The sequence below is a fragment of the Synchiropus splendidus genome, chromosome 19 (genome assembly GCF_027744825.2).
Source record: "Synchiropus splendidus isolate RoL2022-P1 chromosome 19, RoL_Sspl_1.0, whole genome shotgun sequence".
NCBI classification, from domain to species: domain Eukaryota; kingdom Metazoa; phylum Chordata; class Actinopteri; order Syngnathiformes; family Callionymidae; genus Synchiropus; species Synchiropus splendidus.
The window spans coordinates 15140351-15159152 of NC_071352.1; the positions used below are offsets into that span (position 1 = coordinate 15140351).

Consider the following 18802-nt stretch of genomic DNA (forward strand, 5'->3'; position numbering starts at 1 on the left):
GTCCAGTCCGTATCAGCAGACGCGCTGAGAACCGTGGACCCTAACTCGGAGGTGCTGATCCTCATCCCTGCAGCTGTCAACTGAAGTGATCCGGCGACAGGAGTCTCAACTCTTTGAGGGGCTGGGGAGTGCGTGTGGGGGAGAAGGGGTCTCACGCGCTGGACTCCCTCTGGTGTCGTCACCGGTCACTCAGCCCCAGCGGATGCGCCGAACCTCGTCAGTCCAACTCTCGCCCAGCTCAGAGGAGGACCTGGTCCGTGGAGAGCCCACCCCCTCTGAAGATGTGAGGCTCGGCTAGTTCGCTCCCGTCTCTCGGTCCGGTCCCGGACGTGTATGCACTTTGTAGCCTCAGTTTTTTTGCTTTATTTTGTGAGAAATGGCGACTCGGTACACATCCGGGCCACAATGCCCAGACTCCATTATTGTCTGAGGCTGGAGGATCCACGAACCTGCTGCCTGCCTCCGATAATCTCACATTCTCAGCTCCTGCAGTGAAGGACAGAACCGAGAGGACATGTCCAACCAAGGGGTTCGGCGGAACGGCCCGGTAAAGCTGCGACTAACAGGTACCGAGCTTTTAAAATCCGCACACGCGCCGGGACGGTTCCGTATGTCTGAGGCTGACCCAGAGGCGCTTGTTGAGCTGGTGGCTGTCGGTTCCGATGCTTCAAGTGTGAGTCAAAGTTCTGCTTCTGTGGTGGACAAACTTATAGATTTGTGTCTGGTGTGGAGCAGAGCGAGGGGCTAAGCGGCTAACTGGTTCTTGTTGGAGGTAGCCTGAGCCCAGTCAATCCAAGTCCGGTCCCGGTAGCAGCTGAAGGTTATGTCCTCCACTAACAGAACACTTCACTCTTCTTACATCTCGAATATTTACTTGTCAAAGCAAGCGAATTTCAAGGTGCTCGAGTGTAATAAAGTTGGCTAGCATGTAGCTTAGCCAGTTAGCAAGCCAGTTAGCGATAAACAAACATCACAGGGTTCAGATCGTAACGATTATTTGCTGTTACTTGACTGAAAGCTTCAGCCTCGAGTCTGTAGTTGTATTCCCTGTGGATGTATGTCCTGCCTCAGCTGTGTGATTTGTTTCTACAAAAGCAGAAGTCGTGTTTACTCGAGTCAACAGTGAAAACAGTTCACCTGCCCTCACCTGATGCAAACACCCATCATGTGTCTGAGCATTCGAAACGTCCGAGTGGACAGATGCTAGATCCAGTCCTGTCAAGACCGAGTTCTCTTAAAGTACAACTCGTGAGTTATTGGACACAGTCACCCATGACACGTTCAGACTGAAGGAACTTTTCTTTTTTTTTGTTGCGAGATGATGCTGACAGGACCAGCTACAGTAGAGAACTACAGTAGAGGATGGTGAAGGGTGAAGTCACAGAGCAGAACATTGGTCTCCTGAAGGATCAGAGGAAAAGTTCTGGTGTTGCTCCATTTCCCGGTTTGTGGAAGTGACATCCGACTAAATGACACCGGCAGACAGACCTGGTGAACGTCAACTGCATATATTTATTATGTGAACATTGCGGACACAATTCCAGTTGGAGAAAGTGGAGTCCTTTTTCAAAGACTGATGCCGAATCTTCTGTTCTGTGAATCCAGATCAGCTTCTCCGCGCAGCTGAGATGGACTGCAGTGGTCTCCGTTTGGAATGCTAAGAATGTGAGTCCTCTCTGGATAATGGGGAGTGCAGGACCTTGCAGACAGTCACGCCCCTCCATGTTCCGTGATGCTCCAGACAAAATATGAACCCGCTCTGCTCGGTGAGAGTTGAACGTTTCCTGCTGTGGTGGTTCAGACCTGATGCAGCGGACAAACACTTAGGACTTTTCCATAACAGCCAGAAGACAGCGGATGGTTTCCTGTAAATAATCCGGAACAGAGAGGAAGTGGAATGTTCTCGTGCATATCACAATGGCGTGGTCCAACCGGACCCCTGTGAGAGTCTGAAGTAGTTTTGATTTGTGCAGCCACAAGAAACTTTGTTTAGTTTGTCAAACTAAAAGGTGCGCGACCTCTCAGGTACAACGATGCTCAAAGATGGTTGTTGAGCTTCCATGCTGAAGCTCAGTGGCTGAATCAGCTGATGTTCTCAGGTCCTATTTCTGCTCGGTATCTTCAGCTCAGACCTTACTGTTGTTGGTGAAATCAGACATGTTGCTGCTCTTATCTTGGCAGACCTTGAATTTAAAAATGGCTTCATTGATTCATAATAAATGACCTCAGGAAGTGCACAAGAATATTGCGAGTCAGCCCTCGGGGTATGTTGGTGCTGTAGGGCAGATGTGCACTAAACATGTCATCTGAAGGTGATCAGATTGCTCACTGGCAGACAGTGAATGAGCAGTTGCCAGTTTGAAACAGGCCTGGAACTATTTGGGCTGAAGGTGTCTTGGCTGACATCGGCCTCCTAACCAGATGTTCCTGATGTCTGGAGAGGACAATCGAGACGTTAAAACTCACACTCAGGGTGAGAACCTGCGGCTGACTGTCCTGCACAGCTGATCGCTCCCAAACTGATGTGAACACGAACCCTGTGGCTGATGCTGAGTCATCGTTCCATCATCAAATCACAGCTGCTTGTTTTCTCCAGACATGTTTTCAGGCCATCTTCTGCAGACAGTGCCTCCTCTCATCTTTAATTCCCAGAGTCGCTCTATAAAACTGTCAGCGAGAGACACTCGGCTTCTGTCCTGGTACTTTAGAAGTTCTGCCGCTCGTTGTTTACGGCAGTTTGGAGTCGAAGTGTGACTCGTCCAGCAGATGGTTCGCTCGTCTGAATTCTTTGGCACCAGCCCTCTCTCTGTGGGATTCCCTCGTAGTCTCCACTCACATTCCCACCTCTTCCTCTCTGACTCACCGCTGTTCTTTCCGAGTGGAAGCGTCTCCCTGAAACAACCTTTCACCCCCCCTCTCCTCCCAGTTATGAATGACCTCTGAGCTGCTGCCTTCCTTGTGCTCCTAGCGAAACAGGAAAACATTTTGTCTTTCATTATCATCTGCTGAAATGTTTGTGGCGCCTGAGTGCAGAATTATGGAGGGTCCCCATAGACCCAATCAGATAGGAGAGCATGTGTGTTGGCCACGAAAAACAATGATCGTTGTTTTGTACGGTAAATTTCTGAAATATATTTTGTGTTATTTAATTTTGAGCCTCAAACCTTGTCAGGGTTTTAGCTAGGATTTTGAAACCCCCTCCCAACACACCATGTCAACGACTTACAACTAACAACTTGCTTTGTAAGAAACAAAGCTGTAAACATCTATATGTACCGAAATAACTTGATAAACAACAGATAAACGAGCGTCTGAGTTAAATAGCAAACGTTAAGAGACATGAACTCAGTAACTGTTGCCACGGTAACAATTGATGCAGGGCCTTGGGCAATTGTTTTACTTGGCTGACCCTGATTATTTTTTAAGAAATAATAAAATAATTGTTTAAAGTTTGATAGATGTGGCTCACCGTGAGATTACAGTGGTAAACGCTTTGACTGCAGAGATGGCCAAAATACACTTGCGAAAGGTTCGATAATCTAAATAATCCAAATTCCTGGGCAGAAACAGAATTGAATGTAAACCAGTGAGATGACACTATGAGTTGGGCATTATACAAGGCGCTAATAATACATTTAGGGCATCCTTCTGAGGTTCAGAGTGCTGGAGGGCGTCCCTTTTTTCATGTTCTGCAGTTTAGGGTGTCCGGCGGACACCCTAGACACCCTACAGCTAAAAGTCTGAATCTTCAGCCATGTTTGTTTACATGCCCTGAGTACAGTACGGGTGACAGTGTGCACGTTCACATCTGAATTGCGACACATCTAAGAATCTATTTGCTGAATTGTTTTAATCAAGGAAGTGTCCAGTTCATTGATGGTACACAGAACAGAGGTCCCTGGGTTCTACACCAGACCACCAACCGGCTGTTGGCGTGTCCCGTCGGCTGCAGATGGGGTCTCTGGGTAATTGACAGAGAAGCCCCCACAGCCGGTCTGAGAGAGGGGCCTTGGAGTTTCATGTGGTCTGCTGTGACGCTGGTCGCATTCATGTGGTCGCAGGGGGAGTCTGTGCTCAGCAGCTGGATGGGACTGATTTGGCTTCTTCTGGTAGTTGAGACAGGAAGTAGCTCACTGACTCGCAACATGTGGTTGAGCCGCTGCGCTGACCCGTCGTCTAGCATTGGCATCAATGAAAATAAAAGACAACAGATCTCAGTTGTTTCAGCAGGACGCTGCGCTGGGCACTAAAACAGAATGGTGGAAACTGGAAGCCGCCCCGACTCACTGGTGAGACACGACAACTTAGTGCTGTGTGGTTTGGCCGCTGCTGTGACGACCTGTTGCATGGAGGACCTTGCCAGAAGATGAAGCAATATTTGAAGACCTGGACTCAAATTTGTTGTCTTGGGGTAATATGACAAGAGATCCATGAGCCCTAAACATTTGTCTCAAAGTCATGAAAGGTCTTTTCTTTGAGAACAGAGGGATGATTAAACTGCCGTTAGTATCACGCAGGATCATTTGACTGCTACTGAAACATTTGCGTCACAAATGAGAATGTAAATCCCTGGTTAGCGTCTGAAAGCTGTAAACTGTGAACAGTGGAGTGTGAAGACTTCTCTGCTCTTGCTGCTCCCGAGTCACATGATAAAAGCGGCATTTGTTTGTCGGGATGTGCGCGTTCATCCACTTTTCTCGGCAGTGTGTGCAGGTGGGCCCGCTCAGCAGGTCCACTCATGCTTGTCAGCTCCAGCACATGAAAGGGAAACTGGAGATGCTTCCTAAATGATCCCAGCACAGTCTGGATGAGCTGACTGGATGTGACTGACGGTGAAGCCTCGGGCAGATGAAGGCCTCACTGGTCGCAAGAGTGACCTGCTATTCACTGGAAGTGAAGCGTAAACACTTAAGATGGCACAGATGACTCCGGACGTCTGTCTGCATCTGGACCTGATGGTCCTCGGAGGACACGGATCAGAAGAAGTTTGTCTTCACTCAGGATCACGTTTTCACATTCTTTGTGAAGTTCCTCCGCACGCTCTTGGGCAGCCATGTTTCTGTTTGAGATTCCCCTCTCATGTGAAGAGTCTGGGGTTGGGCCATATGTAGTCGAGATGTTCCCCCTTCAGGATTGTTGCTCTCTAGCAAGCGATCCCTGCTTATGATTCAGGGTTCGTTCGGCCATTTTCAGGATGAAGAAACATCTTTCTAGTGCCCACAAACAACAAGAGCCCTCACTTGCTGGTTTGTTCAAGTATTAAGAACCAAGGTGGAATGTTTCAACATCGTGTATTTGACCGATGTAATGACGACTGCTGCGGGACCCCTGCAGGAGAGACCGCTCTGCTCTGAACTTGAGCACTGTGAACTCTGAAACCATCACTGAATTGGAACCAAAAATGAATTTCAATTTAGTGTTTACAATGTGTTATCACAGAACATTGGTTCTGGCTTATTGAGGCAATCTGAATAATAATTTTAATAAACACAGTCAACATTTATTAAAAAGGGAAACTGTAATACTAACTGTCTGTGATTAGAATTTTACCAGTAACTGTTGCATCTTGATAAACAATCCCAGGTCATGACCGTACCATGGAGCTTTTTAAAAAGCCTGAGGACAGTTTCACACTGCGGGTTCTGTCTCGGGTGGCCTGAGTTTGATTGCCCCCTGCTGTGCGGCCTCTCACCTCTGCGCCTCGGGCATGTCTCTTTTTTTTTCTCCTCAGCTGGCAGCGCTCTGCGCGAAATAGCTGGTTTGTGACCCACGACGAAGCATGACTCAAGGAAATCGTCATGAGTCGCGCAACAACCGAGCGTATGACCGTTGGCTTGACCTCCTTATTTCTCAGTCCCGTCTTAACACTTCAAGTTGTCCTTGAGAGTTTTCCGAGACAAGGTGCAGCTCTCCAGTCAGGATCAAGTCCGAGGCCAACTCGCTTGTGTTCACATCTTGGACCTCTGATCCAAACGCGCTTTATGTCGAGACAGAACCCGCAGTGTGAAGGTGCCCAGAATCTGTTGTGTTACAATGTTAGTGTCTGGTTTGTTGTCAGAGATTATGGATTCATTGGTCTTGTATCCGAGACAACCAGTGCTGATCAAGTTTGACTGTTCATCTGAAGCTGTGTTGCGATGGAGAATTTTGTTTGGTGTGTCTGTCTCTGGCTCCGTCGTGATAAAACTATTTATATTTGCTCGAACGTCGCAGTGATGTAATAGGAAAAGCACGTCTGTGTTGGTGGTGATGTAACATCAGAATTCCCAGAAACTTAAACTTCCCTGCACTTGGGAAGGTGGTGGTGGTGAGGGAGGGGGCGCCACTGTGGTGGTCCTGGGCTTCTGTTAAACAAGTCACTTTCCTTCACGCACCTTTGTTACATCAGACCGGCGAGCGACTCCAAACAGCTGGCCCGCAGCGCTGCAAGCTCGCAGAAGATGCATTGTTTTGACTTCACTCTGGCGGCGGTGACGATATCGTGGAAGACTTTACTCTCCTGGATGACTTTCTGCTCGGCACGCGGTCCTACACGGAGTGGAAAGAGCAGCCGATGCAGGGATGACAGGAATGCCGCAAAAAGCTGGCGTGGTGCGCCTCGGTTTTCCCACCATCTGCAGCCCAAAATAGTTGTTATGCAATTACACTGGACATGCAGGGAAAAGGTGACGTGAGGTGGAGGAAATGTTCTCACATCTAGAATGTTGCCACTCGCTCACATGTGACTCTCCCGACGTTGTCTAACTGGTTTCTGCTGGAAGATCGTCGCGAGTGTCTTCCTCTGACTCATTCCAAAATCACTTCACTCATCCAGCCTTTGTACACCTTTAGCACCCTCGGCCTGTGATAGCTCACGTACCGCGATAATGAGTAATGATGGAAGTCTCTTGAGCCTCGACCGGTTGAACACATGGTGCATCAGTCATAACACAATAGATGCTGCATACCTTGACACAGGTGTCACAGAAGGATTGTAAAACTTGTATGGTCGGTTTGTTTGTGCAAATCTTAAAGCAAGAGTTGGAGTTTAAACTGTGCAAATAGTTGATGTTCAGTTTCAAGATATCTGTTATAAAGCACACACACTGAGAATACATCTTGGGTCATGTGGGAAACCAGGGTGGAGAATATGTGTCAGTTTCAGTTCAGCTGTTTTTGAATCCTCAGCTTGGTTGTCGGCTTCCTCACGTACAAGTCTTGTTTTATTTTGTTTGCGGGCCACAAGTGTGCGGGACATTTCCTCGCCTGTGTCACCGAAACGCCAGAGTTTATAAAGCCTCTGTCAATGGTGACATCACTATAAACTGTGGCATTAATGATGAGGATGATGGAGATGTCCATCGCTCCAGAGTCAGAGTCCAGGAAAACGACATGTTCCTGATGTTCCTTCAAGTGTTCTCGCGGCTGAGGCACGTGTGAGGCGTCCACTGGTGTAAAATGACGCAACAACGTGTGTGACGAGGCTTTTTCCTCCTCCAGCCTCTGATCCTGGAAAGTCTTTCCCAAAGTTTCCTGGCTGTCTGCATTTCCATGACAGCGCTGCTCATATCTTTAATATTTCTGAGTGGTGTCTCCTGTGGATGTTTCTGGCGGCAGCAGTTCCTGGTTCTGTTCTGATACTGACCACTGCAGACCTCAGGCATCAATCTTACTGCTTAGGTGTCTGGTTCAATGCCCCGATCAACTGACTGATGCAGTCCTGTTGTCAGTGCTGGCAGACTTAAAATGATGAATCAGCACTTATTGGTTGTCAGTAATATCATTCAATTGATCATTATGGATTAGTACTGAAAGTTAGGTTGAAGGTGAGACCTGTGTGAGCGCTCTGGTGGTGCTCTGTCAGGAATTTGAATGATGTGGATCTCAAGTCCGAGAGGACCCAATGGTTGGAGAACTGTTTGACCAGCAGCACCAGGCGGAGCTTCTTCCTCATCTGTTATGGTTCAAGGTCAGGTGGGCGGGGAGCAGGGGGGAGCAAGGGCAGTCTGAAGATGTCGGGCGTATTGGTCGTGCCAATGCTGGACAGGAGGAACCTAGTGTTCAGTGCGGGGTTACGGAAATAGAGATCTCTTCAGGTTCTTCTGGCAGGGTCCATTTGGAGGACTTCTTCTCCCCACTTCCTCTGGGTCAGCCGCTCCTCCTGACTCTCCGATGTTCGTCAACGATGGAACCTTGAATATTCCCACCCTTATTTCCCCCACAGTCTTGTCTTCCTCCATGTGAGTCACAACTTCCACACTGAGGTCTTCTCGAATCACTGGGGGACGCCGCCTGGTGTCCCATCAGGTCACGTGACTCCTGCAGGTGTCCTCCCAGTGACAGGCCAAGTGCATTGATGCGCCTGCACACTGGGGCCCTTTGTGCGCCGGCCTGGGAGAAAGAGGGCCGTCCTGCCCCCACAGGTGGGACATGAACCCTGTCCCTCAGTTTCTGCCACACAAAGCTGCTGTTATTACCAGAGGAAGAGATCCTAACAAGAGACCAGAACAAGGAGATTTCTGGTCCATCGTAGTTCAGCACTTCTGAAGCTGTGACTGGATCATACAGTGGAGGACCTGATGAGTCCAGCCTCTGCCACAACATGGTGCAGAAGCTGCTGGGGTCATCTTCAGCGTGTTGTGTCTGAGTGTGGGGCATCAGAAACATGGACCAGAAAATTGAGTGGGTCAGATGTTATATACATACATAGATAGACCCTCACTGCTCTGTGAAGCTGTGAGGTCCAGCTTACACCAAGTCAGTGGCCGGCAGTCAGTGGAGTCGCCTGTAACTGACTTTACTCTGTTTATTTTCTTTTGTGGTAAAAATGTCTGTCGTGCTCCTCTTGTCTGTCTGGCTCCCCTCACCGCCCCCCTCACCCTCAGCGCCGCAGTTCCCGACTGAGTGAAGCGGCACGAGCAGAATGAAAAACACATCCGGCACAGAGAATCCCTTCTCTCTGGCGTCGCCATGACGACAGGAAAATCTCACAGATACTGCCGTTGCTTCAAGACTTTGTCTGCAATCGACTTGATATCGCTCGAGTGGCGGGACAGAGGCACCGCTTGTTGTGAGAATTTATGGTCTAGACTTCTGTTCCAGGCGTCATCTGACTTTTGCGACACATTTGTCTTTCATGGCAGCAACTAGTCAACCGAGCAGCCACACGAGAAAGAGTCGGACCCGTATATTTTTTTGTCGATGTGGACACAAAATTTCCATATAAAGTCATGTAACTTCCTCACTGGGAGTATCTTGTCTGTCCTTATGATTAAAGTTAATCTTATAAACCAGGGCTCTCACCCATTACAACTCTTTTGTGAGACCCTTGTTTCGTACAATGCGTTTTGTTCTTGGACCAAAAGGAGGCGTATTTAGAAACTATTTTGGTCTAGGAAACTGAATAAACCCTTGTGTGTGTGACACAGCAACTGTAAGTCATCATCGATGACATCACTTCCTGGAGACCACCCTGCTTAACAAACTTCCACTCTTCTTCACGGTGAAGCTTCTCTGATTTGTTCTCCTGTTGGGTGTCGGTGATGCTATTGTGTCCCAGCAGCCGCCTGAGTCGGGTCATTCCAGCGGTTTCGGAGCTCCGGCTGTAATTGTTGGCCTGTATGTTTTCATAAGCAGCTTGTATCGCTGTAATTGCAGTGTAGCTCCTCCGGCGCGCACTGGAGGGTCGCACGCTGTTTTTAGCTCCTGCTCAGTTTGACCGTCGCTGGCACTCTGGTCCGGTCCGGTCCGGTCCGGTTTGGTCTCTCTTCCTGGGACAGCCTGCTGCCGCCAACTTGATACCTGTGCAGCTGTAGCTCACACAGGTGGACTGACACACACACACACACACACACACACTCTCTCCATGTTAATCATTGACACTCAGATGGGGGCAGAGGAGGAGGGGTTCTCAGGGAGACTGGGAGCGATGAATACCAGATGTTTTAGAAATGAGGTGGGTTTCGCTGGAGCGCTTCACATTCCCAGGCATGTTTGCGGAAAGAAATTCTTCCTCATCTGTGGAGCGTGTTCTGGTGCGAGCGCCCGCCTCGTCTAGCGCTCCTGACGAGTGGAATTCCTAAAACTTGATTGTAAACGTGTGAAGTTACGTGAGCTGCAGTTGAAGGACGATGCTTCAGAGTGGGTACAAATCATTCAGGGCTTGAAAGAGCAGAAGAACACTACTTCAAGATTGTTGATTTATTAGGGAACTCGGTGAAGTAAATGAATGAACCTTTGTAGCAATATGAACTATAGATATTGTCTTAGTAGATGGACGCTTGTTTCTTTCCTCCTTCGCTCCCTGCATTGTTTTTGATGACCTTGGCTTATATTTAAACTTACTCTGTCCATCAATAGTTCATGCATGTTTGATATTCAGCTGATCCAGACTTTTGTCTCTCTGCAGTCCTCTGTGCCAAGAACCTGGTGAAGAAAGACTTCTTCCGTGAGTATTTCCTCTGTATAACTTTGACCTCTGATGCAGAGTTTCTTCTCGATCGCTGGCCTGTCCTTGTGTTGCGCAGGACTTCCCGATCCATTTGCCAAAGTGGTGGTGGACGGTTCTGGTCAGTGCCACTCCACAGACACCGTGAGGAACACGCTTGACCCGAAGTGGAACCAACACTACGACCTGTGAGTGCTGCAAAGTCCAGATCTTCTGATGCGCCCACAGTCAGGTCCCTGCACACTGGAGCGCACCTGAACACACACACGTGGTCATAGATAAAAAATGAACACATGGAAGTCAGTTGTCACCAGAACGTTCCCAGGTTTGGTGGGATTTCCAAGCCTGGCGGTGTGTGAGCTGGAACATGTGAGTTTCCAGTGAGTCTGTTTGTGCAGCCATTGGAGCTCCACACTGGTTTGTTTGGTCGCCGTGGCGACACACTCCATCTGCTGTTCCATCACCGAGTGGCGCCTGTGAAGGTGTTTATCCTCTGATGTCCAATGACCTGCTGACCTCCAGTCAGACTCTGCAGACACTAGACTGCTGCTTGTTTGTTTAAACACCTGCTCTTCTCCAGTGACACTCAAGACATGTGTGTCTGAGACTCGATACTCGGTTCTTCCTCTGCTCCAGTCATGTTTAGGTGTCTGCTGACTCAGCCTTTTCTCCATGCCACAGCTACATCGGGAAGTCTGACTCGATCACCATCAGCGTTTGGAACCACAAGAAGATCCACAAGAAGCAGGGCGCTGGCTTCCTGGGCTGCGTGCGTCTGCTGTCCAACACTATCAACCGCCTTAAGGACACCGGCTGTAAGTTCCCACCATCCGCCTGCCATAACATTATGACCTCCTCTTGTCATCATGACTCCTCTTGCACGATGGTTTCTGGGGAGCAGTGGTCAGTAGCTGGTCTCAGTGGGTCCAGGCAAGCTCTGATTTGTCACTGGTCGAACTGAACACCACCACTGAGGAGGACTATGGACTTGTGTCCTGAGGAGTCAAGTTTAAATGGGAAGCCATCAGAGTTGCTGGAGAGGAGACCTGCGTTTGGGTCACCTGCTTGAATGGTCATCGTGCTTCAGTTTCCAGACTTGTGAGGGAGCTCTTTAAGCCTAATGCTCAGCTGATGCTCTCGAGTGACCCTCAAGCGCACGGGTCAGACAGCAGAGAGAAAAGCAAACACCCTCCAACCCCCAGGACTGTTACTCCTGTTTCCTCTCTGTGCTCTCACTTCCTGGTGACTCTTTATAATCTGTGTGTGTGTGTTCGCACCGCAGACCAGAGACTGGACCTGAACAAGCTGAGTCCAAACGACAGCGACACCGTCAGAGGCCAGATCGTTGGTAAGTATGCTGTAGGGGGCGTATCCGAGGGGCGAGCTGTATCCGTGAGTGTTCGCACAGGACACGCTCCAGTGACAGCAGGAAGTGACCTCATCACTGATTTTGGATTTCATCTGCTCTCAGTGAGCCTTCAGTCCAGAGACCGGATTGGCACTGGTGGCCCGGTGGTAGACTGCAGCCGCCTGTTTGACAATGACCTTCCGGACGGGTGAGTACGGGTGTACCTGAGGTTAGCAGGAGGTGAGACTGAAGTCTGTTGTGTTCCTGCAGGTGGGAGGAGAGGAGGACCACATCTGGGCGCATCCAGTACCTGAACCACATCACCCGCACTACTCAGTGGGAGAGACCCACCAGGTGCGTCCGGACACCGGCGGTTCTTTCCCAGAGTCATGACGCGGTCGTGATCTCAAGTCTTGGCTGTAACAGACCCGCGTCGGAGTTCTCAAGCCCAGGCCGGCCTCCTAGCTGCATCGTCGACGAGAACACCCCCGTCAGCACCAATGGCGCCACTCCTACCACGGCGTTACCCCCAAGCGACGGCGACCAGCGTGCCCAGGAGCGGCGAGTCCGTTCTCAGAGGCACCGCAACTATATGAGCAGAACCCACCTACACACACCGCCGGACCTGCCTGAAGGATATGGTCAGTGGGAGCTCAGTTAGTTGGCTTTTGAAGACTGAAGTCACAGACCTGTGGATGTCTAACATCTGTGTGCTGATGTTTCCACAGAACAGAGGACCACACAGCAGGGACAGGTCTACTTCCTCCACACACAGACGGGTGTCAGCACGTGGCACGACCCCCGGGTACCCAGGTATGCATGGTTGCAGCAGAGTACCTGATGATGATGGTCGCTCCGTGTCCTATGACAACAACCTGCTCCACAATCTCCTCTGGGTCTGACTCTTTCTGTTCTGGTTCTGATTTCTCCTCCTCTGATTTCAGAGATCTTAGTAATGTGAACTGTGAAGAACTCGGACCTCTTCCTCCGGGATGGGAGATCCGGAACACTGCCACCGGGAGAGTTTACTTTGTGGACCACAACAACCGGACCACGCAGTTCACTGACCCGCGTCTGTCGGCAAACCTGCACCTTGTTCTGAAGTGAGTTCTGAGAGATGTCTGAAGATCTGGAGAATGTTGTTCGTTTCCTTTGGTGATGCTTTTAATCTGGTTTTACAGTCCAAGTCCCAATGAGTCCCGGGGAGCCAACGAGAGCCAGAATGTGGGGTGAGTCTTTTGTCGCAATGGACCCTAATACAAGTGAGGACTCTGGTGTGCTCTCCTGGCCTGTGACGTGGAGCTCTCCATCCAGCCTCTTCTTGTGCGCGCAAGGATCAAAGAGACGTCAGGAATTTATCTGTTTTCTGTGTTTCTCCAAATATGCTGTGTTGGATGTGATGGTGTCCAGATGTGTGGAAGATCTGATGTCTGTCTGTGGTCTGAGCTCCATGTGTGTCCTCCAGCCGTCAAAACCAGCTGAAGGAGCAGGTCCAGCAGACTCTGGTGTCACCGGGTCAGCTGCCTGAAGACGCCGAATGCCTCACAGTGCCCAAGTACAAGAGAGACCTGGTGCAGAAGCTGAAGATCCTGCGACAGGAGCTGTCCCAGCAGCAGCCTCAGGCCGGCCACTGCCGCATCGAAGTGTCGCGGGAGGAGATCTTCGAGGTGGGCAACATACTTGTCCCTTTGTTGGGTCGCATTCTTATTCATCTGGATGGGAATTTGCGCAGGAATCGTACCGGCAGGTGATGAAGATGAGACCCAAGGACTTGTGGAAGAGGTTGATGGTGAAGTTTAGAGGAGAGGAGGGGCTGGACTATGGAGGCGTGGCCAGGTGAGACACACACACGCAGTCTGCTGCCGGCTGGTGCCGTGCTGACGTACCTGTCCACAGGGAGTGGCTCTACCTGCTCTCACACGAGATGCTGAACCCGTACTACGGACTGTTCCAGTACTCCCGCGATGACATCTACACGCTGCAGATCAACCCGGACTCTGCTGTCAACCCAGTGAGTCGTTCAACCCAGAAGAGTTCAGTGGACACCATGTACATGCAGGGAGTGTGATGTCATGTGGCACTATCCTGCTCCCCACTGACACCTGCAGGAGACTTCTCATATTGACACTGTGTTTTTGCAATTTTTTATCACCAGCGCCCCCTAGTGGATTTTACTGTGTAAAGAAATTAAATCAGACAGTTGTAATATTCTTGCAGGGGCTGCTGAAGTAGTCAAACGGTTGTCGCTGTGGGTATTAATTTAATGAATGCAGAACTGTCATCTCAGGGAACTGAAGCTAAAGTGTGAAGGAACCATGTTCAGTGATACATTTCCTCCGACGTGATCATGACGTCAAGCCGTTTGATGGACTCCAGCATGTTTGTGCCCTGCTGTGTCCTCGCAGGAGCACTTGTCCTACTTCCACTTTGTGGGTCGGATCATGGGCATGGCCGTGTTCCACGGGCACTACATCGACGGAGGCTTCACGCTGCCCTTCTACAAGCAGCTGCTGGGGAAGCCCATCACCCTGGATGACATGGAGTCTGTGGACCCGGACCTGCACAACAGCCTGGTCTGGATCCTGTAAGTATGGCCGCATATGGTCTTCAGGGGCGAGGGTTTGGCCCTCTATTGCTCTCAAATGACTGAGGTTGAGAGCCATGGACTCAGCGCTTTCACACTACGGGTTCTGTCTCGAGACAAAGCTCTTTCGGTTTAGAAGTCAGAGATGTGAACACAAGCGAGTCGGGTTTTGGCCGCGGACTTGATCCCTGCTGCACTTTGTCTCTGGAAAGTCTCAGCGGGTGGTGAACTTCTCACCTCAGGCGACTACAACTATGTGTACTGCGCGACGCCACACAGACATGATAAATCCCGGGCAGTATAGGGTCTGATCAAACTCCCAGAACACTAAGGTGTACAGCTGGTATAGCTGCAGGAAAATTGGACTCGGGAATGGGAGTGTTTTCGCCTTTATTAGGCTGATAAACTTCTGATTTTATTGACAGACAGATTTGCTTAAATGAATAAATGCTGCGCACGACAGTAACTGTTTTCACTACTGTCATGTGGCTGCAGAGCAGCAGTCTGCATCAGGAGGACTGCGAGGAGGAAAGACGCAGCTTGATTTTTCCCAACTTACTGAAGACCCCCATCTGGTCTGGTATTCATTGATCATTTTGATTTCTGGATCTGTTCTTAAATTAAAATCTTCTTGATCGTCAGTAATCTCGCTCACTGTGTTCAACGTGTTGTGAGAGCAGCGTGGATCAATCAAGACGCTCCATATTCCGCAGCTTGTTTCTGCTATTTCCTTGTAAAATAAAGATGACAACACTCGCACTAGTTTACGCTGTGAAATGCCACATTCTGTTCCAGCCGTGGCGGAGCTCCGTCATCACTTCATATCTGAGGTGAGGACGACTCGTAGTACTAAGAATTGACAGAAATAAGGTGGTCCAGCCGATGGTGGTGGATAGGTTGTCGTGCGGTTCATGACGATTTCCTTGAGTCATGCTTCGTCGTGGATCAGAGGCTGCACAGCGGGAGGCGAATCGGACTCGGACCCACCCGAGACAGAACCCGCAGTGTAAAAAGCCCCTATGGCTCTTGTGTGCAGGGACAACGACATCACCGGCGTTCTGGATCACACCTTCTGTGTGGAGCACAACGCCTACGGAGAAATCATCCAGCACGAGCTGAAGCCAAGTGGCAAGAGCCTTCCTGTGACCCAGGACACCAAGAAGGAATATGTGCGCCTCTATGTCAACTGGAGGTTCCTGCGCGGGATCGAGGCCCAGTTCCTGGCCCTGCAGAAGGGCTTCAACGAGGTCATCCCCCAACACCTGCTCAAGGCCTTCGACGAGAAGGAGCTGGAGGTCAGTCCAGTTGGGTTGGGTCTGTGTCTGTGTGTGTGTGCGTTCATGCTGGCGATTGTGCTTCATGTTGCCCTCTGGTGTTCTCCCGCCAGCTGATCGTGTGTGGGCTGGGTAAGATCGACATCAACGACTGGAAGTCCAACACGCGACTCAAGCACTGCACGCCGGACAGCAACATCGTCAAGTGGTTCTGGAAGGCTGTGGAGTCCTTCGACGAGGAGCGCCGGGCAAGGCTGCTGCAGTTCGTCACCGGCTCCTCCAGAGTTCCTCTGCAGGGCTTCAAGGCTTTACAAGGTCCTGCCCGAGACCCCGGCTGCCGCTCCTCCAGGGTCTTGTGTTTTGAAGGGGCACTGTTTTTTTTTCTGCAAACGTTGAGTAGTTTTGCATCCAAATGAAAATGTTCAGAGGAAATTGAAGTTGATAAACATGCAATGGAGCCCCTCTCAGCGAGCACCATCATCATCCCTCTCAGTTCAGAACTCATGATGTGGACTGTGTTCTGGTTCCAGGAGCTGCGGGCCCACGGCTCTTCACTATTCACCAGATCGACGCCAATACCAACAACCTGCCCAAAGCTCACACCTGGTGAGGAAGCGCTGCTGAAGAAGGTTCTGTTCCGATGTGCTGAGTCTCAAACTCTTTGTCCCGACAGCTTCAACCGGATCGACATTCCTCCGTACGAGCTCTACGACAAGCTCTACGACAAGCTGCTGACCGCCATCGAGGAGACGTGTGGCTTCGCCGTGGAGTGACCACCAGGTTTCCTCCCATCAGCTCACCACCTAGGCCAGAGGCACCCAGAACCTTCATGTCGAGGGAGTAGGACCAGAGAACTAAACCCAAATTCTGAGGGTCATTTTTTTTTACCTTGTCTTTTGTATCAGAAATCAGCTGCTAAAGACTTTTTCTGAACTGGTCCCAACTCTGGGCCTGAATTTTGGACCAGATCTTCCTCTGGGACTGGCTGTCAATCTGGACCCCTGAGGAGACCACTGGTCACGCTGTGACCTCTGAACCCCCAACCCTGTTCAGACATCGAGTCATGTGACCAAAACATGTTTTCTCAAGTGTGGAGTTTTTATTATTTTTATTTATTTCACTTTTTAAAACTTTTTCTGACCCCAAGCTTTTCTTTTTTTAACTTGAGATTTTTGAACAATTGAAAAATGTAGTTTTCGTCAATGTAGCCATGAAGACTCAGACCCCCGTGTGAGGTTGTGAGCTGCATGCATGTAGCACCACCAGCCTCTGGTCAGCAACAGAAACCTTCGGCTGAATTACTGTCGTCGTCGCTGGAGGAGAACGTTTTGGTCACATGACTCTGCCTCTGATGGTTCGTGTCTGCAAAGACTAAAAAGACTTGAGAAGTTATTTTTATACGACCAAGACGTCAGATCTTTATAATATATAATTTATTTAGCTGCATCCTGACGACTGGCGCTGCTGAACACAATCACGGATCTGTCCGGGTTCGGACCCGTGGACTGATGAAGCTGTCGTCGTGCCAAAACAGCTTTTCACCTTTCTGAAGTCGAGTCGACCCTTTAAACGTCTGACCAGTCACGTGGCCCGCTGGCTGTTCCTCTGCTCACAGACTTGTCCATCCTAAGAGCAGGTTCGACCTGTGGACCACACGAGTCACTTCAGTCCAGTCATCCAGTCAGTGTTTGACTTCCACAAGTGGGATGTTCTTCTCCTCTCATCTGGACTCGTGTACCCTAATCAAAGGAGGTTTATTTATAAGAAAATAAAAAGTGAACGTTGTTGGATTCAAACTTGATCGTTTGGAAGTTGACATTTTGTTGTTCGAAGTCATTTGCAAGTTCAACTTCTGAGATAAATAACATAAATTCTAAGATAAAAGTCTTCATTTTGACATTGAAATGTCAATGTTTTCACCTATAAAATGACAAGTTAGAGGCCCGCGAGAGTAATGCAAAAATGATGTCAGGAAAAAAAGTGTTCAGTTGCAGAGGAGACCCCTGGTTCTGTCCGAGCCTTGTTGTCATTATACTCCATTGTCATCTCCGTCAGCCGTCGACTGTGTTTCCCGTCTCTCATCTTTTGTTTGAGGGGTTCTTGAATGTTTGGAACAAATGCTGCCTGATGAGCAACAACCTGGACCAGCGGATTGTTCCGGCACTGACGGGTCTTTCCGCGCCTCTGTGTGGGGGTTTGGGTTCTTTTTGTGGATCACAGAAACTGTAATTTATCTTAACTTAAAAGAAGAAAGAGAATCGCACACCCCACACGACTGGCTCCGAGCCGCAGAGCGGGATCGTCTCTCTCACGTCCCTGACTTATGCAATTTGTCCTATGATAACACTCATTTTGTAAGAGTATTTTATTTTTGTGTGTAATTAGTTCGAATTAAACTGCCTTTGTCTAACGCTGGAGCACAGCAGACTCTTCTTCTTCACACGTTTCAGGACTTCGGGAGGTGTGATGGTCAAGACGTTTACATTCCAATGGCTCTTTGGGGTCACGGTTGGGGGTCGGAGGCTGAGCGGGGGATTGTTGTTTAGCATGTGTATAGGGAGTTGATAAAGGGTTTTGTTGGAAACAGCTCAAGAGTCAATATGGAAATTGAAACTTTGATTTCTCTAACTGCATTTATTTACAATTTTTTCTGCTCACATGGACATTAGCTTTGATTGAATCGGCGGACTTTCTCAGTCTTTGTTTCCCCTATTTCATGAAGTACATTGTTCATATTGCTGAATAAATATATTTATTTATCGCATTTCTTAACCATCTTCTATCATACGCTAAAGGCTGATAATATTTGCAATAAAATCCAGAGTGATTGTCAAGTGTTGTTCATGTCCTCTGAACTGGAGGCTTCCACCATGTTGTTGGCTGTAAACTTTCATAAGCAATAAAAGTGAAACAAGAGGCCTTCCCCAAACGTGACTCTGACGTCACCTGGTTGAAAACAAATGTTTGTGTTTAAAGTTTTTAAGGAGCCGAAATCTTAAGGTGTTGTTGATTTGATTAATTTCAATCGATAGTTTTGTGAAAACAGTGTCACATCAGATTTGAAATGTATTGAAACTGGCGTTTGACTCCTCGGTGACGTCACTTCCAGAAATTCCACAGAAGCGCCATAGCCGCATCACTGACTTGCTTTCCATTTATCCTTGCACCAA

The 18802-nt window shown here is 49.3% G+C and overlaps 1 protein-coding gene across 2 annotated transcripts; it reads left to right on the forward strand.

The window, feature by feature from the left end:
- The first annotated feature begins 166 nt into the window (after positions 1-166).
- LOC128750603 (E3 ubiquitin-protein ligase SMURF2) lies at positions 167-18670 on the forward strand. 2 transcript variants are annotated; one of them, XM_053850892.1, is made up of 19 exons: positions 167-566; positions 10388-10426; positions 10506-10614; positions 11108-11241; positions 11709-11774; positions 11898-11982; positions 12045-12128; positions 12201-12415; positions 12503-12587; positions 12719-12877; positions 12956-13003; positions 13240-13441; positions 13507-13610; positions 13671-13785; positions 14180-14358; positions 15395-15653; positions 15746-15947; positions 16163-16238; positions 16306-18666. In XM_053850892.1, exons 1-19 carry the CDS (start codon positions 515-517, stop codon positions 16403-16405), a joined length of 2313 nt encoding a protein of 770 aa, XP_053706867.1. In that variant the 5' UTR covers positions 167-514; the 3' UTR covers positions 16406-18666. The 2 variants fall into 2 exon arrangements, with proteins under 2 accessions (XP_053706867.1, XP_053706866.1); XM_053850891.1 differs by having other exon boundaries at positions 12045-12415; positions 16306-18670.
- The last annotated feature ends 132 nt before the right edge of the window (positions 18671-18802 follow it).